This window comes from Centropristis striata, chromosome 11, assembly GCF_030273125.1.
Source record: "Centropristis striata isolate RG_2023a ecotype Rhode Island chromosome 11, C.striata_1.0, whole genome shotgun sequence".
Taxonomy (NCBI): domain Eukaryota; kingdom Metazoa; phylum Chordata; class Actinopteri; order Perciformes; family Serranidae; genus Centropristis; species Centropristis striata.
Window position 1 is genome coordinate 37481479 of NC_081527.1, and position 10974 is coordinate 37492452.

Here is a 10974-nt window from a genome sequence, read left to right on the forward strand (position 1 = left end):
CAATTACGCAATGATGCACAGCTGCACACTCCGAAGGCTGTCCCATTTGTGCATTACACCAGTCAAAGGAAGGACTCTTGCCTTGCCTTCGGAGGACGCGACTCTGAAGGAAGGATCCTACCAAGGAAGGATCCTTGACATTGGGACACAGCTTATGTCTCCGTGTTATATGCGCTCTACCAGGTGTGCCACCAGGACGCCCATAAAGCCTTTTTTTAATCGCACTGCTGGTGCACACGGCTGCTCACTTCTTTACTGAGAAATGTGCTTAGCTGACAGGAAACTTCACCAGAGCAGATGTTCTCTCAGAAAAGGGAAACAGTCATTTATTAGAATTTGAGAGAGAGAAAAAAAACTCACAAAGTGACAGCGATTACAGGGAATCGATTGGCATCTTTATTGGAGGGTTAAGATACAGTTAATTTCAAAGTAATTGGACATGATGTGTTAAATACACCACACATGCAACATTGAATCAACAATACTACTGCAGTGCCTGTAGGAAGTATGTATTCGTACATTATAAGCAACACTACAACGTCTGCAACACTTACTTTTTATAAGGTAAGCACACCATCCAGCACATACACATTGCACATTGATATTCGCTGGAAACTATTCAAATATTGTTGGAAAATCTGACTTTTAAGCACACTTTAAGGCGTGTAAATCCAGAGTGAATTGTGTTACTGACCAGGTGTAGGCCTATCACACAATGGGGCGGAGCTACACTAAAAGGCGTCCGATCGGAAACAGTGCAATGCTGCAATACGTCCTACGTAAATAATTATATTTTGAAAAATGAATTAGAAAATCTTCAAAATCGAAGATGCACACCTTTGCACCATGTTCAAGTTCAGTCTGACTAACCGTCAGCGAGATATGCCCTAGACACACACACACACACACACACACACACACACACACCAAGGTTATTATAGTTAACGAAAACGAACAAAATAACGAAAACTAAAATTGAAAAAACATTTTCGTTAACTGAAATAAAAATAAAAACAAGAGTTTTTTCAAAAACGATAACTAACTGAAACTGTATTGTGTGGTTACAAAACTAACTAAAACTAACTAAAATTATAGTGAAAATGTCCTTAGTTTTCGTCTTTGTCTACTTTTTTCATTCATAATTCAGTGTTTCTATTTGAACATGCAACACATGGTGAATATGTTTACTGAGACTGGGATGTTTACACTAGAACCAAAACACAAAACACCCAGAACTGTAAGAGTTAATAACCTTATTGGGGCTGAGATGATAAACCAAAGGAAATGAAGGCACATACCCATTACAAAAAAACTAAAACTAACACTAAAACTAATAAAAGCTAAACTAAAACTAAGCCTTTTCAAAAAATAAAAAATAAACTAAAACTAGCAAACTCACTCTAAAAACTAACTAAAACTAACTGAATTTGAAGACAAAAATTCACAACGAAATTAAAACTAAAACTAATGAGAAATCCCAAACTATTATAACCTTGACACACACACACACACACACACACACACACACACACACACACGCTTCTTGCTTTATAGATATATTAGGGCACTAAAAATCACAACTAGATCAAGAGCAGGTCTAAAAACTGCTGCATTAAATGATTCAACAACACACAGAAACTATTTACATTTTTTTCCTCAAGATGGCAACTTTAAAAAAATATTTTCTATGTGCTTCATTGGGCTTTCACTCCTGTTAAATGTAATGTTCCTGGACAAAACCTAGTAGAGGGCAAATGTATAAATACCGCTCACTTAAAATGACAGTTTATACAAAATAATACGCCTTAAAAATGTATTTGACTTGTTTTGTAAAGATGTATTTATTGGGCCTGAGGTCCATTGTGAGAGTAAGGAGCCATAAAAAGTGAGGGACAGACTAACACATTGTTAGTTTTGGTCTTTTCAGGGGATTTGGGCACATTTAGAATAGCAGTTGTTCAAATACCGAAACCCAATAGGGAACTAATTCTTCACCAAAAGGATTTCTGCTTCCCCTTTCACCTCCGGACTCAGTGGTAACGTTCTCGGCTAGATCAGATAGAAGAAGCAAGAACAAGTTGTTAAACTTTAATCAGTGGTTTTTGATCTGATGTGTGTTGTTAAGTACTACAGTTGTGATTTTATCTAGCCACGCCATTTGAAATTGAATTTTAGTTTTGTTTACACAGAAACCAGGCCTTTACTTACTAACACATTCATTTTGGATCTACTACAATAACTCACATACAGTACACTTGAAATTGGCCTTTAAACAAACACTTTCATTCATTAATTGAGAGTTAGCATGTTCTTTTTTTTGTTTCATTTTGATTTTACCTGCTTCTTTGTCTGCCCTAACCTAACCCTGGGCGGCCATTTCTTCACATGCATAGACATTATCTCATTGTCCCACATTTTCACTGTAAACAGTCTGTTAGATTAGATATTGTGCATTTTGTTCGTTTTGCTCTGATTTTAGAATAAATGTTCTTTTGGAATATAAACGCTGTCCTTTTTGTTGTTGCATATGAATGCATGATTTGCCAACCTCTTCTACGAAAAGAATTTCCAAATTCCTTCAACCACTACTAAATATGAATCTGGCCATTTGATTATAATTATTATGTTAATTATTAATCTGTGCTCCAAATTGATAGTTTAGTAACTTTATGAGACTGATTTAGGTAAATTGGCAAAATCTTTTCTCTATTTTTTAAAGAATGGTGACCCATTTTGAGGTGATTTGAATAAATCAAGTTAAATCATATTTTATTAAAATTAATAATTATTTACAATCATTGTTAACAATCCTGATATCCATCTTAACCCACTTTTGAAACCCTAACATCATATTGTCCATCCTGTTTACTCATTTTCTCTAGATATCCCTTTATTTGCTTGATGAGGCATAATCACAAGTTAAGTATTTATTAATACTTTTATTTGTAACCACTATGTTTGCTACATCTTTTTGACTCCCCAAGTTGGGGCATGTTCCCTACAAAGGCTTTCTTAAGAAACACAAATACAATGCATGCTTTGGATGATAAAGGTTGATGAAAGTTAACAATTTTAATGTAAGAAGTAGATGTTAGGGAGTCCATAGCTGTGCAGTCTTGAAACTGATAAACTTATCTCATTAAGGTAATGATAAAAGAAGATTTGATCGTTTGTAACTGAGCTTTTTAGACTGTAAAGGAGTCTGGCAACAAGTAAATCGAGTAAGCTCCTTTGCCTCTCTGTCTATGAAATATATAGGCAAGACTTACTGCAGCCGTAAGGCAAGGATAAGAGATCAGACTAAAGTGAACTCTACAGGCTGTCTTATCTTAAGTCTGCCTGGTTGTCTGACCATCTCTTCATCTAGTTCTCAACCTTTTTGAGTCGCGAACCCCAATTTAACATGCATGTTGTTCGCGACCCCCGCTCACTGAACAGAATTTCACACGCACAGTTCAGATCACCCAAAAAAGAAATAAAATCACAAAAAAAGGAAACAAAATGACCAAAAAAGACACAAATTGACCACAAAATGATCAAAAAAGACACAAAATGACCAGAAAAGACACAAAATGACCAAAAAAAGACACAAAATGACCCAAAAAAGGAAACAAAATGACCAAAAAAGACACAAAATGACCAAAAAAGACACAAAATGACCAGAAAAGACACAAAATGACCAAAAAAGACACAAATTGACCAGAAAAGACACAAAATGACCAAAAAAGACACAAAATGACCAAAAAAAGACACAAAATGACCCAAAAAAGGAAACAAAATGACCAAAAAAGACACAAAATGACCAAAAAAGACACAAAATGACCAGAAAAGACACAAAATGACCAAAAAAGACACAAGATGACCAAAAAAAGACACAAAATGACCCAAAAAAGGAAAAAAAATGACCAAAATGACCAAAAAAGACACAAATTGACCACAAAATGATTAAAAAAGACACAAAATGACCAGAAAAGACACAAAATGACCAAAAAAGACACAAAATGACCAAAAACAGGAAACAAAATGACCAAAATGACCAAAAAAGACACAAATTGACCACAAAATGATCAGAAAAGACACAAAATGACCAAAAAAGACACAAAATGACCAAAAAAAGACACAAAATGACCCAAAAAGGAAACAAAATGACCAAAAAAGGCACAAAATGACCAAAAAAGACACAAATTGACCACAAAATGATTAAAAAAGACACAAAATGACCAGAAAAGACACAGAATGACCAAAAAAGACACAAAATGACCAAAAAAAAGAAACAAAATGACCAAAAAAAGGAAACAAAATGACCAAAATGACCAAAAAAGACACAAAATGACCAAAAAAGACACAAATTGACCACAAAATGACCAGAAAAGACACAAAATGACCAAAAAAGACACAAAATGACCAAAAAAAGGAAACAAAATGACCAAAATGACCAAAAAAGACACAAAATGACCAAAAAAGACACAAATTGACCACAAAATGACCAGAAAAGACACAAAATGACCAAAAAAGACACAAAATGACCAAAAAAAAGAAACAAAATGACCAAAAAAGGAAACAAAATGACCAAAATGACCAAAAAAGACACAAATTGACCACAAAATGATTAAAAAAAAGACACAAAAAAGTGACCAAAAAGACTAAAACACATTAACACATGAACACTTTAACACAGTGGAGACAGAGCTGACTTCCAAAATGATTTGGCGACCCCCAGAAATCATCTCGCGACCCCTATTGGGGTTGAGAACAGCTGATCTAGCTAGTACTCAGAGTGCGGCGTCCTCTGTGAGGTGCTCCTGGTGCTCTGGCTGCTGAGACTCATGTGTCTCTTCAGACAGGGGATCCTCTTCGCAATCAGCCTTCTGAAGTGGCTCTGGAACTTCTTTCCCACGAACGTGTAAAACATTGGGCTGATGCAACAGTACAGGTAGGCTATGTTCCGGGTCACATACAGCGCATAGTCCAAGCGTTCTGTAACAGCACACGGGTCACCGTTCTCACTGGGGCTGGAGATCTGAATAGCTCGAAGGAGGATGACGATGTTGTAGGGCGTCCAGCAGCCAAAGAATGTGAAGATGATGACAAATATGAGCTTGATTGCACGGCACTTCTCCTTCATGCGGGTGGACAGGATGCGGACAGTGATGCTGATGTAGCAGTACATCACCATGAACAGAGGGAGGAGGAAGAAGACCAGGAATTGCTGGTAATAACTAAGCAGACGCCATTGCTCCATGGTGCTCTCCTCGTACCCTGACTCCTCACATATCCATCCATTAAGGGGACTCTCCCACACATTTTGGAGAACCAGCTCTTTAATACTTGCCACAATACTGATGCACCAAACTACCACTGATGCAATGACAGCATATGCCTTTTTTCTGCTCTTAGCAGCTGCCACTGCATGCACCACTGCAAGGTATCGGTCAAATGTCATGAGGGTGAGGAAGAGGATGGAGCTGTAGAAGCCGATGAAGTAGGCAGCGCTGACCATCTTACACAGAGCAATGCCGAAAATCCACTCATACAGATGGTATGTTGCCCAGAAGGGGAGGCTGGAGGCGAAGAGGAGGTTGGAGAGGACCAGATTCAGGAGGAAGATGTTTGTCACTGTGGTGAGTTTCTCATACTTGAAGATGATGAGGAGGACGAGCCCGTTGCCGAGGTAACTCAGGAGGAAATTGGCATAGTAAAACGCTGGGATGAATTTTTCACCAAACTTGTTGACAGCCTCCTTGGCACAGAGCATGACTTTGTCACTGACCACATAACTTGAGTCAGTCATGTTGATGGTATCATAATAAAGTTCCTTGAACAACGCATAGTTGTCATCATCGCTCATGGCTGAGGTTTGACCTGGGAGACATGGAAGATCTATGTTAGTCTACAGTAGCAAGAAAGAGTATGTTAATCATTTGAAATTACCTCATTTTTTCTGCATTACTTTGTCATAAAATGTGATCTGATCGGCATCTAAGTCCCACATAGAAAAACACAATGTGCCTAATACCACACAACCAATTATAATATTTCATGTCTTTACTGAACACTTCCATGAAACATTCTTTTTTTTTTTTCCATGCTGTAAGGCGACCTTGAGTGCCTTGAAAGGCGCCCTGTTAAATAAAATGAATTATTATTAGGGCCTCGGGGCAATCGCACCGAGCACTGGTCCCGTACAGCAATATCTGTAGGGACCAGTGCTGCACTACTGTTATACTGTGGATTTCTTCTTATTCCTCTTGCGGACGCAATTTCGTCCCGCTACTAGTTTTGATATATAATTTGTTTTGATGTATAATTTGACAAATTATACATCAAAACAAATTATATATCAAAACGTGAGCGAAAAAGAACAATCATTGGAGATTTTTAAACGTCTACTTCTCTGGCATAATTTCACCTAGAGACTCCATTTAAACGTTAAACAGTAGACACAAGTCTTGTGTATTGGTGTATTAATCCACGTTTCGATAGGTCATATAGTTTTTTATCAATCCCTGTTCAATGACCATGATCATTTTTGGAGAGATTCTGAGATTATAATGGGTGTGTATTGCACGGAATGTTCGTGTCACAGTGTGTGACATCATCGCCAGAGTGTAGAGGGAGAGAAGAAACTGTCAAAAAATAAATTAGAAAACTGCGCTCCAGGCCGCAAATTTCACTCTACAGAAATAATTTATACATAGAAATGTAGGAAAATTTGTCTTCTCACTCACAATCCTCTGGTAAAGCTGTCAGAGTTATAGTTTGGGCGTAGGACGCACAGATGATCCACCAACACCACCAACAGCCTCATTGGCTCCCATATTAAAAACGCAGTCAGATATTTGAAAAAGGGATATGGAACAGTTTTTTTAGATCGCTCTAACAAAGCTATTTTTTCATTTTTCTGAAAAAACAAACATATGTAGAGGTTCAGGAAGAACTCAGGACGCTCAAAGTGAAGTCGGATCAATGATAGGTATTATGGTCAAAAATGCCAAAAATGCTTTCTGTTGGAGGCCAGAAATTCCAGTCTGTCCACCTCTGGCTGCTGTCACTCTTTCGGAACTTTAACAGGTGTCAGTTAATTCAGTTGATTGCTTTGATCTTTGATGTGATTACAGTTACAGATACACACACACATGCGCGTAAGTGTGCACACTCCTCACACATGCATACACATGCTTCAAACACGCACACACACACACACAGGTAACTTTGTGATTTTAATTACACACACAGGTAACTTTATGCGATTTTCGCTACACACACACACCCACACAGGTAACTTTATGCGATTTTAATTACACACCCACACAGGTAACTTTATGTGATTTTAATTACACACACACACAGGTAACTTTATGCAATTTTTGCTACACACACACACACACACACACAAATGCGCGCGTATGCGCGCACACTCCTCCACATACATGTTTCTCTCTCACACTCACACACACACACACACATTTAGAGGTTAAAGGGCATAGTTTGAAATCTCTGAAGAATCTCATCATAGTGTACACACACCGGCAGTAGCCCCCGTGGCCCTTTCAAAATTTCCCCAGAGGAAATTTTCTAGTTATTATTATTATTATTATTATACTATGCTGTATATTATTGATAACACATTACTTTTAGATTGGTAAGAGCAGCTGCTGCTATGAGTAAAGCTAAAAAGGGTCCAAACAACATAAATTCCCAGAGAGTAACAGTTCAAAAGATACAAGTACGTAGTAGTGTTATGAAATAACTGACAGTCCAATGAATGATGATGCATGCTCCATCACCTTGTTGTTACTCGCTCAAAACAGAGAAGGGAAACTGCTGATTGAGCAGTACAAGTTCTCTTAACTGGTGTGTCAGACTTGTTCCCAGAAATGAGTCACACAGCTCAACGCATTTAAGGTTTTTTTGTGTTTTTTTTGCATCCAGACATGATAAGTATTGTAAAGTAGCTGTTAGAATAATTTGAATATTATACTTGTTGAAAATGAAATGTTACTGTCCTCTCTTTTTCCTCTTTGTGATTTTTCTCCCAACAGTCATCACAGGTCGCTATGCATGCGTAATTCACTAAACCTTGATAATGTCTATCTCTATGCATTTATATTAATCAGGTAATATGATTTTGATACATTGATTGTGTTTGTGTGTTAATATTGATGTAGAAAACTATGATTACTTTAATTACATATATTCCATTTGCTTAAACTAATTAAGATTCTATAATCACAAAAAATAGTATTGTCTGTCTTATATTTTTTAAACTTTAAAAGAACATGTAGATATTGAAGAATAGTTGGGCTCTTGTTATATTTCTGTAGAACATAATAAGGCAATATGTTCGTCATAACAAGTTTGTTAGCAGGTCACATGGCCTTGTCCTGGGTAGCAGTGATTGTTTTGCCCAGGTGACCTTCCTAAAGTGAATCCCAGAGCTCTGTAATTCACATTTCTTGACGTATTGTAATAAAACTACGTTAAACTGAGAACTCGGACGTCTCCAGCTCATCATTTCCCCATCAAAGACTAGGCAGAAATAATTGGTGAGGTATTTTCCTGTTGGTGTCAGATAATTCAATTTTGAAGGTTTACTCATGCAATTTTTCTAACATAGCACAAGTGCTGCTCCCTAGTTTTCATTTCTAAAAACAAATGTTGAGAAATACTTGTTTTTTTGCTGTTCTGCATCTATATGCTGAACCTTGTCTATGTGTTTGGGGTGGAATGTGTCCTACCCAGATCTGAAAAAAAATCAGCAAAGGCTACAGTAGATCTTGCTCAAAGGGCTGAGGTAAAAACATGGCGTCAGGCCCAAAGTATGATAGCATGATATGATAGCAGAGCTTGTGTAAATTGTGTCCAAAAGTGTGTGCTGTTTGAGCCCACAGTGATAAAAATCAGCCACTGGATGACATTTATTTTCAATGAATATTTAAAGGTCACCAGGCTGATGTTGTCTCTGATCTACAGCTTTAAAAGGAATGTAAATAGCAGTCTCTGCTTTCTCTGTGCCTTATGATTAAGACACACTGGAAGCAACAAATTACACAACATCGCCTTAGTCACCCCTGAATCATGAATGTGAGCATATCAGCACAATATACGTGTACTTTATCAAACTCTATCTGCAATAACTAACCCTCAAGTCTTACTTTAAGATCTCTATCACTCAGTTACAGGAAACCTTAAAGTAGTTTCAGCCTTCAAATGTTCTTGCACAATGCTATTGTGAACATATGATAAATAATATTTAACACATGGATAAATTATACTGACACATGATGAGATTTTGTTCTGTTTTTTCTTTTGTGATAGCTGTCAGCGAGACTCTGGTTAGCTAATATATTCTAGATTTGTAAGTTACAAAGTAGATGTACATTTGGTTTCATACATGACCATCTGTTTTAAATATTCTCTGTGAAACCTAATTAAAGGTTTCTGTTTAAACTCACATCAGGTTGCATCATCTCACATCAGGTTGCATCATCATTTTATTTATTGATATTATTTGACAACCCATCAGAATAAACACTCATCAGGTTTTATACTAAAAAATAAAGATTTAATCCGTTTTCTATTCTTGAAAACTGTAGTTAGTTGAGTGATTTTAAACTAAGAAGAAAGATTCTATGTTAAGACTCAAAGAAATATATATTTTTTGTATTGTGTACAATCATCACTAGTGTGTCTAGTTAGGGCTTGTCTTATTAAGTACTCAGCAGATTTGTCTGTTTTACATAAAATAATCATCATCATGACTTTTATAATTATTCATAAAGACCAACAGTATGGATAGACTTCTTACATCACATACACTGTAATAAATTATTCTGTAGTCATTTCATTTTACTTAATATATTTGATCAAATGCATTAAATATAAATGCGTCCTTGATTTTGAGGCAGTTGTTTAAGTAACTTTAATATAAAAATGTTTGAGATAGAATCTACTTATTTTGATCACATTAAATATAATCTTTATGTGTTTGTAATTCTAAATCAAGAGAATTTTGAATGAATCCAACACAATAGAATTAGTCCGTTTTTAAATGACAGGCACTTCCTGTTCAGTTATTAACTCAACTTGTGACATAGTTAGATTTAATTAATAATATTATGTGCAATCTGTTGCCTCAATTTTATTGAGTAGCTATTGTTTATCTTTTTTTTACAGTGTAGAAACGTGCATTTCTGCAGCTTTGCATTGGTTCATAAGCCTTTTAAATGAGTTTGAATCAGATTATGACTTGTCACTACAACTGCTATCACAGATGAATTTCTACCTAATGAGTAATTTCAGTATTTCAGTTCAATATTTAACTTACTTCTAGTGATCTGATTAAAAACAACCACATAAAGAGACACTTTATCTTTATCCTTACCATTTCATAAACATGCCCATTTCAAAGTACAATTTACCATCTAAATATGCATATATATGTATATATATATATATATATAAATATATTAATTCATTAACTCACCAGTGCAGCTATGCAGGACTGCAGTAAGAGGAAGTAGGTAGTGATGCTGAAGGATAACTGCAGCGAACTGAGCTCAACAGTAATAGTGAAAAAGTGGCAGTCCTGTGTGTGTGTGTGTGTGTGTGTGTGTGTGTGTGTGTGTGTGTGTGCGTGTGTGTGGCATAAAGCCATCACTATTAAATTGAGAATATTTCACAACAAGTTTGAGGTTCACCATGAGCAACTGTCACATGCACATTTAAATGTATGAAGTGTTAAAGCCTGAAAAAGCCAAAAAAAGGAAACAAAATGACCAAAAAAGACACAAAATGACAAAAAAGGAAACAAATTACCAAAAAAGACACAAAATGACCAAAAAAGACACAAAATTACAAAAAAAGACACAAAATGACCAAAAAAGGAAACAAATGACCAAAAAAGACACAAATTGACCACAAAATGATAAAAAAGACACAAAATGACAAAAAAAGAAAACAAAATGATCAAAA

General features: G+C 36.1%; 1 protein-coding gene across 1 annotated transcript; it reads right to left on the reverse strand.

Annotated features, from left to right (window-relative positions):
- Positions 1–4621: 4621 nt before the first annotated feature.
- On the reverse strand, positions 4622–10584 carry ccr12a (chemokine (C-C motif) receptor 12a). The gene is made up of 2 exons (XM_059343969.1): positions 10487–10584; positions 4622–5862 (listed from the first exon to the last, which is right to left on the reverse strand). The coding sequence occupies exon 2, from the start codon at positions 5846–5848 to the stop codon at positions 4766–4768; it is 1083 nt and encodes a 360-aa protein (XP_059199952.1). The 5' UTR covers positions 5849–5862; positions 10487–10584; the 3' UTR covers positions 4622–4765.
- Positions 10585–10974: the final 390 nt, after the last annotated feature.